General features: G+C 36.9%; 1 protein-coding gene across 22 annotated transcripts in view; it reads right to left on the bottom strand.

Annotated features, from left to right (window-relative positions):
- Positions 1 to 4,199: 4,199 nt before the first annotated feature.
- LOC144608748 (protein Aster-B-like) overlaps positions 4,200 to 25,610 on the bottom strand; it is a 395,300-nt gene continuing 373,889 nt past the window's right edge. For all 22 annotated transcript variants that reach the window (XM_078426805.1, XM_078426806.1, XM_078426807.1 and 19 more), the window contains 6 exons: positions 24,821 to 24,924; positions 22,028 to 22,231; positions 21,484 to 21,574; positions 14,536 to 14,643; positions 11,440 to 11,560; positions 4,200 to 10,692 (listed from right to left, as the gene is read on the bottom strand). In XM_078426805.1, coding sequence (XP_078282931.1) covers positions 10,606 to 10,692; positions 11,440 to 11,560; positions 14,536 to 14,643; positions 21,484 to 21,574; positions 22,028 to 22,231; positions 24,821 to 24,924 — 715 coding nt within the window. In that variant the 3' untranslated portion in view covers positions 4,200 to 10,605. The remainder of the gene's footprint in view (positions 10,693 to 11,439; positions 11,561 to 14,535; positions 14,644 to 21,483; positions 21,575 to 22,027; positions 22,232 to 24,820; positions 24,925 to 25,610) is intronic.

The raw sequence follows: 25,610 nt of genomic DNA, 5'->3' as shown, positions 1-25,610 counted from the left end.
GTTCAGTCAGCCTTGTGGACCAAATGGAAGGGAAGAGAGGCATCCAATCTGCATTTGGTTCCTCCAATGAACAAGAAAGAAATCAAACATTAATTTGCACCTCGTGAGCATCACAAATGCAATGCTAAATTGGAAGAGGTATTCATGAATATCGGTTTCACTTGGAAGGAGATTTTGGGTTCCTCAAGGTTTTGCATCTCCCACAGTTACTTGGGAAGATGCTGTGAGAAGAGAAGTCTGTATTAGTGTAAATGGAAAAGTGAACAAGGGCCTTTAGAAGAGATTGATTCCATCAAATACTGAAAGGGGTGGGAAGGGGATAATGTTTCTGTTAGAGGCATATCATTCGTAGTGGTGAAAACTACAGAGGATATATAGAGGCTAGTGGACGGTGAGAACCTTGTGTTGGGTGGGAGTTAAGGCAATGAGAGCAAATGCGCAGAAAATAGAAGAGACAAAATTTGAGAGCCATTTACGAATCAAAGATAGACAGAAAATGCTGGAGTAACACAGCGGGACAGGCAGCATCTCTGGAGAGAAGGAATCGATGATGTTTTGGGTCGGGTCATTCGGCCTGTCCTGCTGAGTTACTCCAGCATTTTGTACCGATCTTCGGTTTAAACCTGCAGATTCCTACACATTTAAGAATCATATGTGTGGATCATGTTATAATTCAAAACAATATAACAAAGTTGGAGGAACTGGTAGAATTCAATGAAGTCCAAACTGCAAGCAGGGTAGGAGAAGATGTAGTCAATGTAACTGGGTGTCTCTGGACCTGTAGTGGATGTTAAAAACTTATCCACACCATACGATACAAAGCTGGGTGGTAGTGTGAGCTGTGAGGAAGATGCTATGAGGTTGCAGGGTGACTTGGACAGGTTGTGTGAGTGGGCGGATGCATGGCAGATGCAGTTTAATGTGGATAAGTGTGAGGTTATCAACTTTGGTGGTAAGAATAGGAAGGCAGATTATCTGAATGGTGTCAAGATAGGAAAAGGGACGTACAACGAGATCTGGGTGTCCTAGTACATAAGTCACTGAAAGGAAGCATGCAGGTACAGCAGGCAGTGAAGAAAGCCAATGGAATGTTGGCCTTCATAACAAGAGGAGGAGTATAGGAGCAAAGAGGTCCTTCTGTAGTTGTACAGGGCCCTAGTGAGACCGCACCTGGAGTACTGTGTGCAGTTTTGGTCTCCAAATTTGAGGAAGGATATTCTTGCTATTGAGGGCGTGCAGCATAGGTTTACTAGGTTAATTCCCGGAATGGCGGGACTGTCATATGTTGAAAGACTGGAGCGACTAGGCTTGTATACACTGGAATTTAGAAGGATGAGAGGGGATCTTATCGAAACATATAAGATTATTAAGGGGTTGGACACGTTAGAGGCAGGAAACATGTTCCCAATGTTGGGGGAGTCCAGAACCAGAGGCCACAGTTTAAGAATAAGGGGTAGGCCATTTAGAACGGAGATGAGGAAAAACTTTTTCAGTCAGAGAGTTGTAAATCTGTGGAATTCTCTGCCTCAGCAATCAAAAAGGGAAAAATATTTAAAGTTAAAGTGAGGTTCAGACTCTCACTGTAAGAAACTGAAGAAAAGTAATCTAAATGATCCTGCCAATTACTTTTATCAAAGGCATCGCTTTTTGAGAAATAACATTTAATATTGATCTAACAGAATTATGTTTGGAACTAAAACTATATAACAATATATTTAGAAGCAGGACATCATCTAAAAGAAACAAAATATGCCAATAACTGGAGCAAAGGAAATTATAGACTATGTTTAAACTTTAATTTTGTTTTGGACGATCGTGCTTTTCAGGGTTGATGAATATGTTGGAATGCTGATAGAACACATAAAGCTGATTGAGAGGTAATGCTTCAGGAATAGCAAAATGATCCCAGCAATTGGAACTTAATAATTCTGTAGAAAGATATGACAGTTTGGACAATAACAGGAAATCAATAGTTTTCCCTTGGAAATCAGGATTTCTTATTCAGTGATTAAGCCATTATCTGAGAGACAGCAATCATGCTGGATGGGACGAGAATGATTTTGTATACTAGCTGAAATCGCAAGGTTGGCTCGTTTCATATGTCATGTCTATCATGTGTGCACGTGTTTAATGAGGCCGAGAAAAGGAGATAGTCTTTGAGGTCATTAAAACACTGAAAAACTAATTTATGGAACCATCCACAGAAGGTTAAATCTACTGCCAAAGAAGTTGAAATTAAAGTTGAAGAAATGGAACACAGAATTTCGATTGGTGCATTATAAGAGTAGGGAGATACCATAATTGGCAAGAATATTCACAAGATGTCCACAGATAAACAAAAGGACAGAGAGAACTTTTAAATCCACTATCTTTTGATTTTTAGACTAAACTTTAACTTCTTTGCCTTTTGTATTTTTGAAACGTATGAGTAGAAGACTTGGTCAGTGCACTAGCAACAGAATTAGAAGGAATCTTGCAGGAGAGCAAGAATTAGGAGCTCTCTTTTCTGCCCATAACACTGTCAACATGGGCTTCCGTTGATCAGCGGAGTTAGGCATTGCAGAATTTTACAATAGTTTTGGCTGGAACATCTTGTCGAAAAATTGAACTGCATTTAGATTTAGATGGTGCTTGATGAGAAATTAGTTAATTTTATTGCAAGAAAAAAATAATAAGGAGGGAATTAAGAGTATTTTTGAAAAATAATTCCCTATTTAAGCTCACCAGTCTTTGATAGATTCTTTATGTGCTAAATAGATAAACTAATATACTAAGTAGACATAAGGTGCCTTTATATAATTCCTTCACAATTTTTACATTCAAGATCTCCAGGATATTGCATCAAATGAGGGATTATTAGTTCTTATATAAAGAAAAAACATGTTTACAATGGAGTCCCTAGGCCTTGAATATAAATATTCCTTCTGTGATTGATTGCGATCCTCGCTCATTCCTGAGATTGTCTCAGTTCAGAGGCCACTGCACATATTTAGGTAAAGGGCAAGGTTTCTAAATAAGATTGAAAGGAGGAACACAATCCATGTCTGTTTCTGGTAAAATGCTGCTCAAATACTGTGTGTATTAGTTCTCAATAATGCTTAAATAAAAATTGCAACCAATTTGCCAAACATCATATTTTTGAGATGGATATCTTTCAACAATGCATCATTCTTATGATGTATATAGTGGCCTCTTTTGATCAGACAAAAAAAAAATCATAGGACAAGACCTACTTGTCCAGAAATTCTGAGCTGTAATTTCAAAATAATTATGCTCTCATAATGATAACTTCCCTTGTATTCTTTGATTGTTCTGTAGATTAGTGGGAAATGCAGCTATGACTAGTATATCTGTAATATTCATTTTCAGATATACACAGGCATACTTAGAAAAGATTTAAAATATAAGTTAAGGTTAACAGATTGAAGCTCACTGGCATTTGCTTAGTGGGAAATGTTGGCTTAGACTTGAGATTGTGACTTTTTGCATTGTTATTAATTCCTGCTGCTCTGATTACCAAATCATTCAGAAGCAACTAAATAAAATGGCATAATATCTTACCAATGTGATTGAAAAGTCTTTGAAAAAGCAGATTTCACCCTGGATGGTATAGACCTTCAGGTTAGTGTGAAGTTGGATTTAACAGGGACTCATTTCTAAAATACTTGCAGTAATTCAATACTTTATAGATTGAAGCATGCTATTTTTTCTCAATGTCTAAGTAAACTTAAGTGTTTCTATTCTAGGTTAAGGTAGATATCATTTGGAACTGAGTACATAAACATGACTATCGGTGTGCTGAACTCTCTTTTGATAATGCAATGTACAATTTACAATGTAACACATTACGCATACTGCAAAATATAATTTGAAGGTTTCAAACCAGTATGGACTGGGAAATCTATAAAATGGGCAAATACAGGTTTCTGAATGTTACAACTTATCCTACCACATGCCCACAAGCAAGTTAATACTTTGGCTGGAATCTTTCAAATTCCTTAGATCCTTGTCCTCTTTTCTGTTTAGCCCTTAATGAAGAGATAAATATTTATTTTAAATATAGCACAAATTGGTATAGATCAGTGTTTCCACAAAAATCTGTAACATTTTACGTACGTTGCTAATTTCCATGGTGACATTTCCAAGCAAGTGAAACAATATTTAATGCAAATTATTTCCCAGCGCATTTTTAAAAAGATACTTTAATTGTTAAGCTCCACTGTCATTAGCTCTCCCTTCAGAAGTACATACAGAAAACGAATCTGAGATAAACAAAAGGATTGAAAGTAGGCCATGTGTGGCTGTGAAATTTTCCAACACTTTTTCTAAAACCTTAACAAATCGGAAAATAAATCTTTGAACACCAAAAGTAATTCTTCAACATCACCCAAAAAAGAGAGGTGACGAAAGTATGAAAGATTTTTTTCAACACTTTTTATTCATAGCTTGTTTCTACTTTACATGAACTTGCAGGTGGGTTTTCATGATAACCTAAATTCTAGTAGGCAAGGCTATTAAAACCTGCGCACAGCGCAAAGTTCATAATTAGGTTTCATATTCAGAGATCAAAACAGTTCTTTAAAAAAATGTACCTTTTTCTTCAATGCACATTAAGATAGTTTGTTACCTAATGTCATGGCATAGTCAAGACAATCCAATTTTACCTCACTTCATCTGATGATGGTTGCATACCCTGCAAGCTAACATGAGGCAGCATCAGAATCACATGCATCGAACTTGAAAAAAAATCTGTCTGCAGTGGGCGCAATGTTTAGATGAACTAAATTACATTATAGTACAGCAACAGCCAGTTAACAATTACGCTGTTCAATGAGAAGATCATATTAAATAGGATAAATTTTCTCCTGGGGAACAATTCATTCCTTGTACATTCAGGAGAGTTAATTGAAACATGGGGATAGAGAAATCATTTTTTACAATTAGGGCATTTACACTACAATTTCCACTGCATTCTTGTACCCATTAAAATCTTTTGTATTTTCTTCAATTGATAATATTGTTGAATCAAAAACAATAATGTTACTGAGTATCAGCCTCGAAAGGTTGAAGTAAACATTCATTTGTTCAACCCTCCACAAGCTGTGTTCATTTAAAATATCGCAATGCAATCACTACGATTTCAGGCGACCCCCATGTTACAGCCATTTGGGTTACAGAAATTTGCCCATATAGAATTCACAAATTACTAATCCAAAATTTGGGATACAGAATAAAATTTGTTCTCATGAATTTGTGCGGGGAAAAAAGGAAATAAATCAACTCAATTTTTGTTTCAACTACTGCACAGTTAAAATGGCTTTGCAATACGGAAAATAGCAATATGGGATGTTTTCTGGGAACACAACCTCTGTGATGTGGGAATTGCCTGTACTTTTGATTCTTTGCATTATTTAAATACAAAAAAGATTGCAAACTTTGAGGCAGATCCTGTCTCTCTTAAATTATATTATTATCATATTCACATTTTCAAATCTTGTATACAGTAAAATGATCATTGTTCAATGTCTTGTAAAACTACAGTCAGTTTAATAAAAAGGCTTTCCATTGATTGCTGAAAATATACAGGCAAAAAAACACTATTGAACAGCAAATTCCATTGTTATGAATCTACTTTTTTGTACCATACAGCAGAGCAGTAAACAGAATTTAACATTTTGACATTAGTACGGTAACTGACTGCAAAACCTTTTATGAGCTGTTCATTTTTTTCAGAAATAATACTATATTGAATTTTGAGTTCAAGGGAAAGGAATTGCAATAATACAGCCTTTACCTTGAGTAATAATCAATGAAGAGGATGACTACAGTACAGGCAGTGCCTGAATTATAGGTTTAATAGGTGTGCAACAAAAACCACTGCTTCGTATGTGTGGAGGAATGGTACAAACCCCAAGGTCCACAGCCTAGAAGTTCAGATATCCGAATACGGTGCATAAGTGGGCTTGTTGGAGTTGGGTGGAATTGGTGAGTTTTGTGACATAACTTACATTTGGCCTCAATAAAAGATTTCTGATCATACCACCACACCAAAAGCAGCCACCTTTGTGTAAATGATGAAATGAATGGACTGGAAGAATAAGAGTAGAGATGGGAAATTGGGAGGAAAGGTTGGAAAGAAAGCATTTTTTATGGATGGGAGTGTTGCTGATTATCGGGGAGGGGGGGGGGAGAAGGAAGCAATAATTTTAGGAGTGGGAAAGCAACAACTAGCATATCTTTAAACATAGGTTAAGGAGCAGCAATCATGTTCTCACTGGTTCCAGATTTAGTAAGTATATTTTGAAACTTCCCTCATCATTTGTGGTCTAATACATGGTTCCTTTCTGACCTCCATGCACTGCATGTAAAAACTAGTCCCCCAAAGTTTAGCCAATGCCAGCACTGGTAGCTTTTGGGCAAATCAACTGCGGTGGAGGCCTCGGCGAGAGGTTAGACACTTTAATTGCATATGCATATTATTTTTGGTCTTTACCAATGGGTAGTGACCCACTACTAGTTCACAATGAACACATCCTTCCTGCTCTTTATGTTGGAGGACTAAGAAGCAAATTTTATCGGCTCACATCAATCATTAATTGCCATTGCCTGCTCAACTGTCTCTGCGATCAGACATGGAACACCTACTGTTATCTGATTTCAGAATACACTGAATTCGTGAATGATTGATGGGTGCTGCGTTCAATCTTGTTTAACCATACGATATAGAAATCATGAAATAAAGATGGCCAATGTGCATGACCATGAACATAGAGAAAGCAAATAAGAACATAAATATGTACAAGTAGGTCTTGAACATTCATATGCATTACTTGTATCATTTTCAATCAGGACAATATTTCTGCAAATGCATTTTAGTTCCAAGCAATATTAATACATTGATATTTCAAAAGTGCCATATGATTACAAAATGATTTAGAAATAAATGATTTCAATAAAATTAACTAAAATTCATATCATTTCAAACTTTGCTTGAAACTCAATTCTTTTGGTCACAACTTATTTTCAGGCATGGTGTCACTTTATCACCTCTATTACACCATGGTAATTCTACAATGGTAAAATTGTGCTAACGTAAAAAAAAAAGAAATGATGAAACCTCAACCAGGTCATCCAAACTATTACTCATTATCCAGATTAAAACAGGAAATAAAACAATGTATAAGAATGTAAATAAAAACACTATCCTCATCAAACATCCTGTTGGGATTTTATATTCCCCTCAGTATTCTTTAGAATATAGTTTAAAACCGGGCGATTCCAAATAGGTAAATTTTCAAATCTTTTTTTGAATAGAAAGTTGGGGGATATTTCACTAAGGTAACTCACTGAGCACGGTGTTATCTATATTCAAACAATAATTGCTTAGTTTTGATGAGAATAAGCTTTCATTTTGAGCTGCTCAACAGTGTCCACTGTGCAACTAAAAATGGATTCATGGGTTACCAGTCAGTAGTCTGTTACAGCAATTTCTGTATGTTGTGCAAATTAGCCTTCCCATGCACACTCATACACACTCTCACTCACTATAGGCTTGTAAACCTACCCTCAGATCTGACCTTTTGACTGACGTTTGGTGTTACACATAATGTAAAAACTCAGAACAAAACTAGCCACATTTATTAGCTAATTCAAAAACAAAATATTCAACTCAATTCATTATATTCTGGCAATCCTATACCATACCAAGCACAGAAATAAAAATAAGATGAGTATGAGCAGCTAGACAGCATGAAGATATCCATGTTTTTCTTCTACAGTGCAAATCTATGTTCTATATTTGAATCTCATAACATCAACTGAAAAAATGAAATTAAATATTAAAGGCAACAAAAGTGTAATCCAGAGTTTAAAAAAAATAAGTTACTACTATAGCACAAAAAGGAAAGCCTGTACTCATCAACATGATGCTATATATAGAGTGATTGACATCACAAACACTGCCTACTGAATCTGATCAGTGGCATTCTGCAAAGGATCATGATTCTACTATTTTGTTGCGTGTAGAAGCAATGTACAACAAAATAAAAAGTGAATACAACACTGAAGGAGGATGACCTGCTTAAAGAAAATATGATGCCATAATTTAGTTAGAAGTGGATTTGTCAGTATTTGCCATCCAAAATCTATATAACAATTAGACACAGCCTTTCTCAATACTCCCAATGATTTAAGCAGATCAGGGACATGGTTCATACAATGGTCGTGTCCTTAAGACAAACTATTATGGTCTACACAATCCATTGCACTGAAAAATTCAGTTCTTAGGTGAAAATAGTGCACTTAGGCATACCTGCCCACACAATTTAAAATGCGGTCAGATGACTGTCTATTCACATCTCATCTTAATGGATTAAATATTACTAAATTTCTGATTGGCAGCAAAAATGTCTGACCAATAGAAAGGTTTGTTCATTTTAGAAAGCAATATTTTCTTTTTAAAATGTTGTATCAGTCATATTAAAAGCACCTCATATTTGATATCAAATCTTACTATATCTGACTATCGAAAAGGTAAATATTGGCAGCTGTATCACTTATCAAATAATTGTCCAGACAGCTGCACCCTTACATAAGGTGCATTTGCATGGTTAGTTACTGGAGTCCATGTCTTTTTAATAAATCTAAATTGTGGTGTTTTCATTTCAGAAATTATTGGACAACTTTGACATATCAGTTTTCACATGACTAGTAAATATTCCAAATGCAATCTACAATGCTGGAAAGTAATACAGCTGCCTGTGAAATACATAGTGCTTGTTGCCACAAATTTCATACCGAGGAGCATGAAATCTGTCCAAACTATTTTGTTTGAAAACACCAGAATTCCCCACACTCCCTCCAATTTGGCCCACCAATTTTAAATAAAAGAGCTCGGGGATTTTCATTAAAAAGAATTATCACGGATGAATGATCAATCTTTGAACAAAATGAAGAGGCAATTCTCCATCTGTTAATCCTTACACCATAACTTCCAATTCAATCAATTCACACATGAGTCCTGACACAATGCACTTATAAATAAACTATTTAAATATTTATTTTCTTGGACTATGTTAGTAGCTGATCTTTTGTTCATACCAGAGCTCACTCATGAGCACCAATTTTCACAGACCCATGTTTAAAGATTGTACTTTAACAGTCTGTATTTATCTTTGAAATTCACTTTAAATCTATTTTATTCTTGCATTATTAATGCAAAAAAAATCTACCATAAGTTAAAGCGCTGGCATGCACTAGTTCAGTGTTGACTGGATTAAACTACTTGACTGCGGTCACTTGGTTTTATCAATTCTGCAACTATACCCTCACAAAGCATGCATCTTTTTACACTTACAACTGCCTGGATTTCTGTTCTAATAAGGCAACAACATTGAATTTTGGTCACTAAATATTGCATCTGTCATACACTGGATTAGCATGTGCACAGCACAATTTCCCGGTTTTTCAAATAAGGGACATCAAATGCCATAACACTCAAAAATCTCATTGCATCTAATAAGATCCTGCCTGATCTGTGAATCAAATTCTATAGTGATCTTTAAGATGTATTTTTCAATATTTTCCTCTTAAACTGCTGGAAAATTGAAATCACAATTTTTTTCAGTCCGGGACAATTATTATAGACTATAAATGTTCAATTTTTCATCATACAATGTTGAACTTCAAATTGATTAGACTGGCATGTCATCACATTTCTCAGGGGTCTCTTCTTCTCCTGTAGGTGCCTCTATATGTTAACAATGCTGATCATGATACTCATCCCTAACAAACTGATAACATTTCATCGTAAAACATGGAATGCTTCATTATCAGGCTTCACGCATGCTCAGATGAGCAATCTGCAACTCTTAAACATGCTGCCATGAGGGTAACAGAACAGAAACATGCTTTCGCTCAATATATTCTTGGACCTGCCTATGATAGATTGTTTAGAGTGTTTTAACAATAATAAATAACTAAGTCAGTTCATCAGGATTCCAGTAACTTTTCACTTGTAACTTAGAAAATCTTCAAGTTTTATCAATATAGATATTCACAGTTTCTTTAACCATTCACTCGGAGCCAGAATCAATACATTGGATTAATTTTGTTAATCTTAAATCAGATGTATCTGATGTTTCTGCAGGCAGAATTAACTGGTAACAGTTTCAAGACCCTCAGCCTACTCCTATCTGTTTGATGAATACCTTATTTTAAACAAAGTTCACATGGCACTTCAGTTACATATCTTCCATAAAAGAGATAGCTTACAGATTATTACATGCTTTTGTGAGATGTTACACTTACAGTACAATGTTCTAGGATTTATAACTGGAGTGTGTAGGCAGATTAGCGTGGTTGTTGTTTTTCCACAATGCTTCAGTAGTTCTGCTACAGCTTTTAAAATCAGTGCAGGATCTTGGTTTTGTCAATCGTGAATTTGCTGATTCGCAATCCTGGGGATCCAACTCAGCCTGCGGTTCCAGTGTCTTTTTATTTCTTATATTATATATATATGTATATATATATGTATATATAACATATATATAATTTATACATAACATATATTGCACACAATTCCCTCTTCGGCCTTGGTAATGCCCATCAGTGAAATCGATCATGCTTGTCTGTTTCCGAACTGTAATCACGCAAACCAATGCCTTTTTGTAGAGTTATTAATGAGTTTCTCATCTGTGGGATAAATTAAAGAGGTGAAGTTCCAGAATCTATACGAGCAGTATAACTTACATTAGTATTAATTGCAGAGGAGGCTCTAATCCAGCCTACCTGATATATTAGATTAATTATGCCATGGCTTCAAAGTGGGCAAAAACTCCCTTTCTGTGTCCACAAGACAAACACTAAAAGCATCATAACATATTTTGCTTCTAATTAACAATGGCAATAAAAAAGAGCAGTATTAACAAATACTTGTGAATGAAAAAAAATGACTGTCATTAGGATGAAAACATACACATGAAATAACATTTTCAAACCAACTATCTCAAATTAACATTGGTATAAATTCCTTCAATAGTTCTAGCTGCTGTCTTTCATACAATGGCACTGCACTCATGCCAAATGACCTCAGACATTGGAAAGCATTTTTGAAGGATCTTCAGATCCAAAAACAAGTTCACTTAAATTTGAAGAATTTTGTATTTAAAAGAAATCAATAAATGAAATACTTTCCCATTTCAGATACCCAACCCAAAGCTGTTCTTTCAATACTTCTGCTGTAAAAAAGTTATTTGAGCCATGTTTCATTCTCTTATCTTCCTGTCGTTTTCTGGTAACCAGTTCAATGAACTCAGTGAAACATTTCCCATTGTTTAACAGAAGAGGGGGGGGGGGTGGGGGGGGGGGGGTGAGAGGGAAGATCTGATCGGACAACCATACATTACCAATAACTGTATTAGTCAATGAGAGAGCATTCACCTGATCTAGAAGCACCACTGATGATTTTAAAATGTCCCGCCATTTCTGAAGTTCAGCGTCATGGTAACGCTGTTGTGACTCTAATAGCTGGGCCCACTCCACCTGAGACTGGGGCAGTTTGCTGCATGGAACAAAAGGAAAAATGTAAGAATAATTGGGGGGATAATGAGCCACTGTAGTGAGAACTAGGTTTGTACCAGCTGCTGCAGCACACCATGCAACACACAATTGCTGATGCTATCAAATAAAGATGGCATTATGATAAATGGTTTTCCACATATTCATTATAAAATAGATTGAGCAAGTATTTTTGACCCAATTTTTAAAAATTGCCCAGATCCAATGTAAATTCTAAACAGTACAAAACAACTTCCAAGTTTTTTTATAAAACAAAACAAAAAATAGTTTGCTTTGAATGTCAATTGTACAGTGCTTAATTTTTTAATAACATATAATTTATTTAGAGACATGAGAGACTGCAAATACAGGGATCTGCAGCAATAAGAAAACTGCTCGAGGAACTCGGCAACCAAACAGCATCTTTGGGACAAAAGAAATTCTCAGCCACTGGTCCTGGGATCTAATAAAGAAGAAAGATGACTGGAAAATTTAAGGAAGACATCACAAACTCCATCTTCCCCTTACTTTAGCCATTAGTCCTTTATCTCTCCCCACCCACCTCTCCCTGTCCCCTGGCACCACCCCAACATCATAGGAGGTGCAACACTTGTACCTACCCCTCCTCCCTTGCTAATATTCAGGGACCTACACAGCCCTTCCAGGCAAAGATTCACATACACTTCCTCCAACCTCGTGTACTACCTTTGGTGCTCCAGATGTGGCTTGCTCTACATCAGCAAGACCAAGTGCAGACAAGGCGACCAGTTTGCAGAACACTTGTGCTCAGCCCACCACATGCTCCCAGCTGCATACCATTACAACTACCCTTCCCATCTCCACACAGACTTGTTTCTCCTCAGCCATGTCCACTGCTATGGTGAGGCCCGGCCCAATGCAAACCAGAAAAACATTGTCTCCTATATTCCGCCTGAGTAGTCTACAACCCAATAGTATGAATACTTAATTTTTCAATTGCAAGTAACCCTTATACATAGTGCATTCCCCACTTTCTCTCCTTGCAGCAATCTAATTTCCCCTCTGTTTCTATCCACCTTCTACCTACAGGCTTCACCCATCATATGCAATTCCATCTGCCCTTCAGCTCACCCTTCATGGTTCCCATCATCACCTTCTTTACTTGTCAGATTCCAAGACTTGCATATCATCTTCCAGAATTAGTCCCTCGCTTCTGTCTCCACTATACCCGCCTTCCCACTTGTCTGCTTTCACCTGTCTCCCTCCTAACTCGGGTCCTCACTCCACCCCACCTCCACTGGCTCCTTCTGCCACCATCTTTCACCCCTACTCTGCCCATCTATCCCCTCCTTGTCTCACCCCTCCCCCTCTGCTTTTCATACTGGCTAACTTCATGCTCCACTCTCTGTCCTGATGCAGGGAGTTAACCCCAAAACATCAATAATTCATTTCCCACCCAGTCAGATGTTGCTTGGCCCACTGAGTTCCCCCGGCAGTTTGTTTTCTTGTTGAAAATGTATTTAACCTACAGTAAATAACTTTTGTCACCATTTCCAATTCAAATCAATCCCTATGACTCGAGGTGAATTTCCTGATCCAATTCCTTGTGCAACACTCTTTTGGGAACACTGCAGGGGAATTTGTACCACATTGTCACTGGGCTCTTCGATAACATGGTCTTAGTCCTGGCTGACTTCAGATTTTTTTTTGTCTCTCGTTTTCAAAAATACTAGTTATCAAATGGAGAGATTGAGTATATGTAGTATACCTTGTAGAGATGGGACATTTGTTTTCTCTTTTTAGTCTCTCTAGTTAACTGTTATCTTTAATGCAAAAATAAAAAATATTGATGGATGAATGATTTTAACAAGTATATTTCTGTCTCTAAAAAGGAAATAATATACTCCAAAGTCTGAAGAAACTAATGCCACACTCTTTCATCAGACCAATCGTCCCAACTGTACAGGAAACAGCATTGAGATGAGAGTTGTAGCTTCCTGAATGTATGTACTCTTTGTCTACTGATCAATATAATTTATGTATTTATAATAGTTGTACTTAAATGATGATTATTTTAAATTGACTGTGTAGTCTACAGTCATTATTTGTACATTGTGAATATGCAACATTTCTGATTACTTTATACTTCTTTCATTAACTGTTTGATTATTGCTCTAGTGATATGTTTTGCAATACTCTTTCAGGTTACTGATGCAATGGCTTAATTCATCCATTTCACAAGGAAGTTACAGTCCAGGAGATACAGTCAAAGTGCCATGTAAAAATATGGTGAATATTCATAACCCCCCCATAACAAGTCCCCTATCTCTGATTTCTTCTTATGATGTTTTTAAATAGCACATGCAACAGAAAATATGGCCAAACCAATCCATGCTGGTGTTTGAGCTCCACTACAACGTCCTCATACTGTTCCTCACGCAACTCAATCATAATTGTTTTTTTAGTCACATCTCCTTTATATGCTTATTTAACTTCATTCAAACATCCATACTGAGAAGTGCACGGACCTTGTAGTTGGAGGCCACTTTTAGTTTAAGGCAGAAGTCTGTGTACCAGAATTATTCCATACACGTCTGTGTGCATGATGCTTTAATGTGAGGCACATTTAGAAACATCATGTAGGATTGGATGCCTGTTTGATGCCACTTGCCCTAATTTCTACTGCATTTAAGAGGCTAAGGAATAGCAGGGCCTCATGTATTAAATGAGTCTTGAATTGAATGTTGAGGACTGCTTTGGAGTGAGTTAAAGAGTATGATTTTATGAGGCTAATGCTAGAGATGCCATTTCTGTTTTATTTTAAGTAATCCAATCACAGGAAAATGCAACAACATTTCTGTCATCAATGTTATGAGATATAAACTTATCAGACTGCAGAAGGAAAGCACAGTTACAAGTCCAGTACCGAATTAAGCTATTTATTTGGTTAGGTCTCTTTTAGGTAAGTTTTACTTAAGTATAAAACAAAGGAACAAATACCTCTCCTGGAGCCTAATTCCATGCCAAGTATTGAGATTCTGCGTCGTATACTCCAACATCCACAGCTTGTAAAACAGCATCATATTCAGAAATACTAGCAACACCAGGCTGAAGGAAACAAGATTTTTAAAATCATCACTCAGGCCAAGACCAAGGAGCCAAGGGATAGAACAGATATAATGTTCAATGCTTTATCATTTTATTGATTGGTTGTCGTGCAGAGATAAACAGATTGTGTTTAATACAAACATTTAATTGGAAAATCTGTTTGATTTGTTTCTGCTAAATAATATCATTCATTTCTGCTGCCTCATTGTCACACTGAGCTTTTCAATCATGATATTTGGTGCGCGTAAACGGGCTTTCAAAATCATACTTGAAAACAACATTTCCTGAATATTATATGCTGTCTTTCTCTCTTGCCAAATATGCAACCAGCATCCAGCATCCCTGGCACCAACTCCCAGGCAAGGGCATAATTCTGCCCCTGAGGCTCTGCTGATCTTGCACCTATCTTTCCCCACCCCTCCCCCTCCACTACATTCCTTCCTCTAGCTACATAATTCGTACCTGGTCAATCCTCTAACTTCACAATTTGCAACTCTCCAATCGTTTGGTCTTACATCTTGTGTGTGTGTGTGTGTGTGTGTGTGTGTGTGTTCACCTCTGGTCTTTGTCATAACATCTGGCTATCAAAACTCCCTTGAACTGTGACCTGCCATGTTTTGTTCTACCTCTCCACTCTATTCAGACCCTGTAATAGGTCTGAAGAGTCACGACTCAAAGCTTCACTTATCAGTTTTCTCCAGCGATGCTGCCTGGTCTACTGAATTACTCCAGCATTTTGTGTCAATCCTGGGGCATGGTTACATGGGTATCCATGGTTAAAACAATTATTTATTTACATGCATGAACTGCAACAATAATTTAAATCTGTAATTGAATCAGAGGCCTTTCTAATCTTTGTAAATAATGTGCTCTCTGGATAAATAGCTGAGCCAATGGAGAAACAAAATCTATATTGTTGATGATAAATTAAAATCTGCAATTGCATTATCATTAAAGTATGTGAGATCATTATATATATCCTAATTCTAGTCTTTGAAAGCTCTCAATTTGGGAACCATTCCTTCCTTTAAAAAATTGTTAATTTCGGTTTTCTATCCAAAAAAAGTACGAGAGAAACCAGGAAACTGTAGATCATCAAATCAGTTAGAGAATCACTGCGCTCCCTAGGATAATTGAAAATGTTCTACTGAATTGGGAAGGTCAGTATGGATTTATAAGAAAATGATTATTTCTAATAAACTTAATAGGCCGTTTTGAAGAGACAGGTAAATTAGTGATAGAAGAATATATTATTTTATGTTAATGATGGACTAGCTGTGTCCCATAAACCTCTCTGATGGGACTTCAACTATTCATCGGATTTACTGACCATTTGGATGATAGAATAAAATGTACGATCTCCAAATTTGACAATGACACCAAAAGAGGTGGTGGTGCAAACAGTGTAAATGGAAGCATTGCTATTACCAAGTTTTACCAAGAGACATTCAACAAATGAGAACAGAGTTTTGGTCTCACTCTCACTAATTAGAAATTGATGTTTGTTAATATTTAAGCTTCCAATGGGTTTTTGTTAACCAAAATTCATATGACATGAGGCAGAAGTGGGTACCTTGAATTACATAACAAGTGAACCATAGTCAAAAGCCAAAAGAATCGTAGGGCTAAATAAGCTGGTTGTGTCCCTATATTCCGAATCCATGATGGCAAACATATTTGTTTTAAATTATAGCAGGCATTTTTACTACTGTTTCACATTCTGAAATTATTATGTATTTGCCACATTTCAAGAGCAACTGCACCTAAAAATAATTATTCAACTTGATTTGTTTTTGAGACATCTGTGAAATATGCTAACAACCTACAGAAATATGTCTTTCCTGATCTACCAATACTTTATAACTGTGAGCATCCAGGGAGGACCATGGTTATAATCCTGTCAGCCTGGTCTCCATGATGTCTGATTTGCACTGAATCAGATGGGATGTTGGATGGGGAAATTAGATGAGGTTTTCTTTCTTATCTAAGATATGCCAACTGGTGGATTACATACAAGAATAATTCATGGGACTTTTAGTCATGGCTCACATACGAATGACAAGAAATTGAATAAAGTTAGATTAGAGGGTTGTCAAATTGGCGATTTTCATTTTCTCAATATAGACTGGCACTGTTGAGTGCCAAGGGATTTGATGGGGTGGAATTTGTCAAATGTATTTAGGAATGTTTCTTCAAGCAATATGTAGAAGGCCCTACGTGGAATAGGGAAAAGCCAAATCTACTCTTAGAAAATTGGGAAAGGCAAGTGCCTGTCGTGTCATTGGGCAAGCCTTTTGGGACCAGCAACTGGAGTTCTATTAGAGTCATCGAGTAATACAACGTGGAAACAAGCCCTTTGGCCCAACTTGCCCACACCACAATTAGCTTTAAAATAGTTATGGATAAAGACTGGGAGGGCCCACAAATTAAAATTAAAATAAGGGCAAGGCAAGCGGGGGTACGGAAGCTTGGATGGCGAGACAAATTGAGACTCTGGTCAGGAAAAAGAAGTAGGCATAGGACAGGTAGAGGTAGCTGGGATTGTGAAGCCCTGGGGGAATTTCGAGAACTAAGGAGCATATTTATGAAGGAAACCAGGAGGGTAAAATGGGGGTAGGAAACATCTCTGGCAGTTAATAGTAAGACTTTTATAAGTACATTAAGAGAAAGAGGGTTACTAGAGAGAGAATAGGGCCCTTCAGAAACCATCTCTGTGTGTAGATGCAGGAGATGGGCAAGGTTCTGACTATTTCTCCTCTATTTTTACTATGGAGAAGTACATGAAAATTGAGGAACTTGGGACAGTTAATGGAGATGTCTTGAGGGCAGTCGGTATTACGGTTGAGGAGGTGCTGGACGTCTTAAGGCACATAAAGGTCGATAAATCTCCTGGATCTGATCAGATGTATCCAAATACACTGTGGGAAGCTCCAGAAGCAATTACAGGAGCCCAGGCTGAGTTAAATGAATCATCTTTACACACGAATGAGGTGCCAGAAGACTGGATGGTGGCTAATGTTGTGCCTGTTTAAGAAGGACTGCAAAGATTTTAATCCTTGGAGCACAAGAAGCTGAGTGGTGGTTTTACAGAGGTGTATAAAATCCATCAGGGGAAATAGATAGGTTGAATGCACAGCATTTTACCCAGATTTGGAAAATCAAGAACCAGAGAATATACGTTTAAGGTGAAAGTTTTAATAGGAATCAGAGTGGCAATTTTTCACACAGAGGTTGGTGGTACATGGAATGAACTGCCAGAGGGAGTAGTTGAGGCAGGAACTATAAGGTTAAGGTTTAGGCTTATTATTGTCACATGTACTGATGTACAGTGAAAAAGTTTATTTTGCATGCCATCCAAACAGATCAGATATACCCTATATAGATACAATCAGTTCAAACTCAAGTACGATAGAGCAATGGGGAAGATACAGAGTGCAGAATATAGTTCACAGCATTGTACTGCGTTGTAGTGCATCAGTGTCTTAGACAAAGTCCCCTGTCCTCAATAGCGGTGAATTGAACAGTACCCTAGATTATGGAAGGATCATTCTGAAGCCTGATAACAATAACATTTAAAGAACATTTGGACAGGTATGTTGATGCGAAAGGTTTAGAGGGATATGGGCCAAATGCAGGAAGGTGGGACTAGCATAGACGGGGCGCCTTGATCGACATGGGCAAGTTGGGCAGAAGGATCTGTTTCTGTGCTGTATGACTCGATGATTCTAAAATACTAGAAGGCAAGCTATGCATTGGTATGTTGACAATGGAGTCACTTAATTAATTGAACATGTCAATAGAGAAGGATGGGAAGAAACCGGTGCAGTGGCTTTGGAATCAATCTCCTAAACTCTCTTCAGAATTGATAACACTAAACAGATCAACATTGAAACAAAAAAAAAGCAAACATTAAATATATGAAGAGATCTTCATTTGGAAGGTGCCATATCAATTCCCAGCAAAGGCTTGAAAAAAATTAATTAGCAATGCAAATGAGTAATTTTCCATGAACAAGTCACACATACAGCCTATAAATGAACAATCTGCAGATTGGCATTCGGTACAATAAACTTTTTTGAATTATCCTATGGTTGATGTTGGTATGAAACAATTCACATTTTCTGTATGAATTACAGCATGTTTATGCAGAATAGTATAGAGAATCTGAATTAGCTTCTGAGGCTGTAAAACTAATCACAATGTAAACTAGTTTTTTCAAATTAAAAATTGAACATCTGTTGCATTTTTGTAATTTTTCAATAATATATCTTCAGTTGAGATTTCAGAAAACAGCCTGCCCTACAATTCAACACCCTTGCAAATTATATATATATTTAATTGAAGCCAACGTTTAAGTAGTCTGTCCAACTGAATGTTAGTCCTTCTGTTAAGCAGGTATCTAATAGAAAGCACAACTTAAGAGACTGTGAAATAACTAGAGCTGTACCTTAAACAGATCCTAAAGAGAGCAGCAAATAGAAGAGGAAAATAGAGATCAGAAAGGAAAGTGTCTCTAGACATCCAGCATAGAGTGATTACAGTAGATCAATTACATGCTTGTTATCTCAAATGGAGGCTCACCAACATCATTTACTCAAAACATGCCAATCAAAACAAACAATGTCATAAACAGTGGACCTAGCTGAAAATCAAAGTACACCAATTTTTAAATGTGAAAATTTGACAAAAAATAAATGTATACATAATAATTTCAGCTACATTTATATGCTCTTGGCAGAAAATGGTCCAGAATAATATGTTCTAAATATCGTGACACACTCCAAATATAATAATTAGTCGCGCTTTGAAAGAGTCTGGAATAGCTTTGACCCTTTGAATAAAAAATACTAGTAGTTCATGCATACCCACGATTATTATGAAGGAGGACAATTTTTCAATGCCCAAAATCCCACACTAACAACGTGGCTGCATTCACAACAAGTATAAGTTGGAAATTAAATTACATTTTTGTAGCCTTGTTCAGACCCATTCTCCCATATTAGGCTGACAACATTCGTCAATGCTGAATTGTCCATTAAAAGTATGTTGCATTTTTAAAGTTAAAAAAATGACCCAAAATCTCCCAGTGGATAATTACTCTACAGATTCCTTTCTAGGCCACTCAAATTGCTTTACCTTACAAGACCATGATTCGTTAAGATTAATAGGCAGCTTATCTCATCAATAACAGGGTCTAATTTGTCAGTTTTAAAAGAGAGAAAACAGCAATTTCTTGAAACCAATGGGGAGGATGATGACAGACTCATGTTTTTTGCAAGGCTACCAGTGTAGCAGTTCAAAATTGTCCGGAAACCTTGGCCAATTTTGAAATTATAGATATCACCTCCTCATTTGAGATTACAAGCTGACACAATTTGAGATTCACATGCTGACACAAATTATCCTGAAATAATGCTATGAACATGATTTTACCCTTTTATGGTCATAAATCATAATGATCAATTAATTTGAATATATTCAATGTAATTTGGTATATACCCCCAGCAAATTCTGAATTTACAAATTGCAGAATTTGACCATTATCCACACAATGGCATAGAAATCTTAAATGACCCTTTCGCAGTTCGATGCAATAATTTTATGTGATATTTATAAATCTCATTTACTCCCGATTATTGCTTATCTTTATTTTTATTATAAAGCAGCTTCTGTTACCACTTTTAACCCAATTATACCCCAAGACTATTTAACAGATCCCAGCCACATATTATGCATCATTTGCATTTATGTCAATTTTCAGACAAAATAGGTATGCACCATTAAACACAACAAACAAACCTGGTTTGGTGCCTCTTGTTCGGTGATTCAGAGAGAGAAAAATGAAAAATACCACAACTCTTCCAAACTTCCAGGCATCTTTTAAAGGGAAGGGAATGTTTTCCAGTGTACAGAATTAACACTTTCTCAGCTCTTAAACTGGCCGTACACAGAGTTAATTGGCATTGAAATTTCACCATCATTTTTTATCAGATACTAAACAATATACTGCGCCTGACTTCTGTCTTATTAAGTGATGATGAACATATGCCTTTCTTATTGAGCCATGTGCCTACTCACAGCCTACAAGATGTATTTTCTCCTGTTTGTCTTATCAGAATATTTCAAAATATTGAGCAATAGCAATTAAAGATTCAGTGGGCTGAAATGATGCCAATCATGCATCAGTTCCTACAAATTAACCTGACGGTACATTGTGTGTACAGCATGGGATTGGGATGGTTCTTAATATTACTACATCTCAAGGAAACAGTGTGGTTATTATATTGGTTTGGTAATCCAGAACGACAGACTAATGGTCCAGACACAAGAACAGAAATACAATCAGAACAATTTAAATTCAATTAATTAATACAAACAGTTGGAATTAAGAATTAGTATCAATTATGGTGAGCATAAAACAAATACCATGTCATAGGGATCCATTTGGTCCATGACAGAACGTACGAACACCCAATTTGGTCTAGATGGTTCACAGCATAGGTTGATTCTCAACTGCCCTCTGAGGTGGATTTTCAATTCATTTAGTTCAAGGGCAATTAGGGATCGGTAGTAAATGCGACCTTACCAGCAACATCCACATTAAATGAAATGCAGATAAAATTAAAATCAGGGGAACCATGTCAGTTATGCTTGATTAGAAGTATACATCTCTGGCGCCTCTCCATTTAGCAGGGGAATCCATTAGGTTATATTAGAAACAAACTATGCTTCCATTTCACAGAAAAATTCCAACGGACATACCAAACAGTTTGGCTACAGACATGCAATATCACACACACAATTTTCTCAGGAAAAACACCTTATAATAAAGGTACTTACACAAAGGTTATGATGAGCAATAACTTGGAAACACTGTAAAGATGAATTCCTCCTGGAATTTCTTCATGTATGTGTTTTGTCTGAGTGGAACCTGTGGGGTAAATTAAAGCCAGATAATGAGACACAAGGAACTGCAGAGTCTTGTTTACAAAAAAAGACACAAAGTGCTGAAGTAACTCAGCAGGTCAGGCAACATCCCTGGAGAACATGCAGAACACTTTGGGTTACGCCCCTTCTTCAGATTTTGGTGACGGGAGGAAGCTGGAAGAGATGGGGGCAGGACAAAGTCGGTAATTTTTGGTTGAATACAGGTGAAGCTGTTACAGGTTAGATTGGCAGATGGTTGGCAAAGGCCAGAAATGAAAAGGAAAAAAAATGGGAGATAAGAAGACATGGATATGTATTTGACAATGTTTGAATGTTAAACCTGTAACAGCTCCTAGTAACCTGATTAAATTTTCCCTTGTCTGGCAATCTCAGAAATAAAACACAAAAGGTTTTTGGAATAAAAACTCAAAGCTAAAACAATGGATCAAACTTTTACCTGCCACATGTTTAATCCTCTGGCCCATCTCTTCGTCAGTTGGTGTAGTAACAGGACTGGCGGTTTCGTCGAGGTGTTGACCTCGCACATGTATGTGAGGCCGCTTTCTCCGCCGAATTGTGGATGATTTGTTGCTTTTATCTTTTGGAGATTGCCTGTGCAGTTCAGCAGCATATTGTTTCTCTACTTTTGCAAGCGCAATATCTGTGGAAAAAGCAAATTTGGAATGTATTCAATGCAAAGTACAGCAAAGAAAATTGACCTCGTTTGATTAAATATTAGGCAAAATCATGCTCCCCGCGATTACGAAGTTTCACTGAGAAAAACTGGCGAGCTATATCTGTCCTCTCACATTACTAGAATTAATACTAAGTATGGGTATGTACTCAGACATCCTGAGCAGAGGGGTTGAATGCACATCTGTCCTGTCAGCTCTACGTCAGCCATGGTTGGCACAGTTTCCACAAACCCAATCACGGTTCTCGATTGAAAAGAGATAATTTTATTTTGCTTAATGTTAACACCTTTAATCAAGCTCTATCACCTAAATACTTTTTTAAAAAGTAAACATATTATTTATTTTTAATAACTGTATATTTTAAATTATATTAATTTTTCAGCTACTTTTAACAGTTTCTGATCACCAAAGACATTTAAGAGCAGCTCCAAATTTCTTGAAAGCAGAGAGCTGTCGAAAGCTCCTCATAGCAGGTTCGGGTCAGGGCCTCAGGATCTGTGCCCTGCTGTTACTGGTTACCTCTCAGTTCCGTGGAGTGGCTGTGACAGTGAGACATGTTACATATTTGGACCCTCGGGGGTTCAAAAATTATGTGCAACCATTAAAACAGCAGGATCCAGTTAGTCCATTATTCAATGAAGAGACAAATCATTAATTACTGCTCATTAATTTAAAAAAAATAATAATCATGAAAATCTGAAATAAGCGCCTGTTGTAAATGCTTACTTCAGGCAACATGTCTGGAAAGAAAAACTGTGGTCAAATTAACTTATTGACTTAATTGCCTGCAACTACACCAATAATTTCATTTTCCATATTTCCTTAGGTCACTGGAGGAGGGCATATGACTCATTGAGTCTATGAGAATTCTCATCAGTCACATTCCACCATTTATGTCTGAGTATCCTATTCTCCCTCGCATACCCATCATTTCTCCATGATTCTCCTGCCACTCACCAACACTACAGACAATTTGCCGCAGTTAATTCAACTGTCAGCATGTCTTTGGGTTGTGGGAGGACACTGGATTACCAAGGGGAAATCCATTCAGTCATATGGAGAACATACATATTTTATATGGACAGCACACAAGTCAAGATTCAACTGAAGTCACTGGAGATGCGTGTGGACATTCAATGTAAAATTGCAGTACATGACAAAGAGAGTCAGAGATTTGTACAGCAACGGATACAGGCACTTTGTCCATGTCGACCAAGTAAAGATACTGAGCTAGTTCTATTTGCCTGCATTTGGCCCAAAACTCCCTAAATCCTTCCTATCCATTGATTCGTCCAAATGTCTTAAAAGTTGTAATGGTATTCGCTTCTACAGCATCCTCTATCAGCTCATTTCAGATAAGCCCTACAGTCTGAGTGGAAAAAGTTGCCCCTGAGGTCCCTCTCAAATCTCTCCCCTCTCTACTTAAACCCATCGCTGTCTAAATTTAGAAGCTCTCAGCCTGGAAAACAAGACAGATTCCATTTCATCCCTGCCCCTTATGATCTTGTTATGATCTTGTTATGATCTTGTACATTTCAATAAGGTTACGCCTCAGTTTCCTACACTCCAAAGAAAAATGTCCCAGCCTATCCAACCTTTCCTAGGCCCACAAGCCTAGGTAACATTCTGGTGAATCTCTTTTGCACCTCCTTTCCACCTAAGTGACATACTTTCTTATAGCTGGGCACCTAGACTTCACAGAGTACTCTGAGTGTGGTCTCACCAATGACTTGCATCATAACGTAACAACTTTTAAATTCAACACCCTTCACAATGAAGGCAAGCCAGCCATCACATTTTTCTCCACACTATCTACCTGACATGCCACTTTTAGGGAACTGCGTATCTGTACCCCTCGAGCTCCCTGTTCTGCCACACGCTCCAGGGCTCTACCAGTTAATGTGCAAGTCATGCCCTGGTTTAAGATACCAACGTGCAACATCTCACACCTGTCAGAGTTAAATTGCATTTGCTATGCCTTATCCCAGCTTGGTCTAGATCTTGTAAACTTAGATAACCTTCCACACTGTCTAGTACACCACCGAGAATTGTGTCATCCGCAAATTTACTAATAATATTAACAAGATTGATGCGGCCACAAATCGTTCACTCCTGTTGCGATAATGTTTATTTTCAATATTGGTAAATATTAATCTTGCTTGCTGTTAATGTGCTCACCTTCGTTTTAGAAGTATTATGTGAAGTTCTCGCACCTGATCAACAGTTAGTATCCTTCCAAAGAAACTACACTAGGAGATACGGAACAGGATCCAGTTTGGCTATGATGGCCACAGGGGTGAACCTAACTCTTAACGGTAAGGAGTATAAGTGAAAGACAGCAATTAGATGATCCAAGTCCAGCAGAATGCCTAAAATTGTATTCCAGCAATAAAATAGGAGTGAAATGGGAGAGAAAATTAAAAAATCAGAACACCACTGGAAATCAGAAACAAAACAAAAAATGCTGGAATTATTCAGCAGGTCAGGCAGCATCCGTTGGAAGAGAAACTTTTGGGATTACTTTTCATCAGAAATGAAAATTAAATGTTCCTCACCTAAATGTCTGAAGTATTCATCTAAACCACTCCAGAAATTCTTCTCAATAAACGATTTCACCAACCCCCAAGGCTGTTTCCTATACTTTAGTTCTGTTGATATCCTAGATACAAGAAGTTTATAGTTAGTTCATTACACAATATGTTTACAGTTTTATTATTTTGCAAAAACAAATGTTTTTATTTAGAAAATCAATCTCATTGCAACAATATGATTAAATTGTTTACCTGCTTAAATTCCCCCAAATCTGTGTGAATGAATTGGATCTTACCCTTGCTAAGATGCAAGAAGTTTGTTCTGTCTAGTGCCCATGAAGATAAATATAATTTGTAATCTGGTGACAAAATGGGTTCAACAACTATTTCATGGAAAGTGTTGATAATGCAGAAGACAGGCACACAAATTGCAGAACTCTCCCCATGCATATAGGTTTATGATGAATTGATGACTGTGCTTTGGCATTTGATAGATACATTTTTGAATGTCTTTCTTTTTAACATTTAAATATCAGGTGTGCATCTCAGAGTGTCTCTTTGGTTTTATCTACAGGCATTGGAAGGTATCAGAATTTCAGGAATGGGAATTGCTTTTACCATTTAATTGGATGAAGGCAGATGTGCTTTACTTAGTTTCGGTAATCATTAATACTCTGAATTTATAAAAAAATCTATCAATCTCAGTTCTGAAATCGAGAGAACTGGGGAGAATTCCAAACCACCATTATATTTTTTTGTGAATAAACAGTAGTAATTTTACATATGATGAAAAGCAAAAAATATCTTTCAAGAT

This window comes from Rhinoraja longicauda, chromosome 32, assembly GCF_053455715.1.
Source record: "Rhinoraja longicauda isolate Sanriku21f chromosome 32, sRhiLon1.1, whole genome shotgun sequence".
NCBI classification, from domain to species: Eukaryota; Metazoa; Chordata; class Chondrichthyes; order Rajiformes; family Arhynchobatidae; genus Rhinoraja; species Rhinoraja longicauda.
Note: the sequence above shows the minus strand (reverse complement) of the source record. Positions and strands in the feature narration are given on the sequence as shown.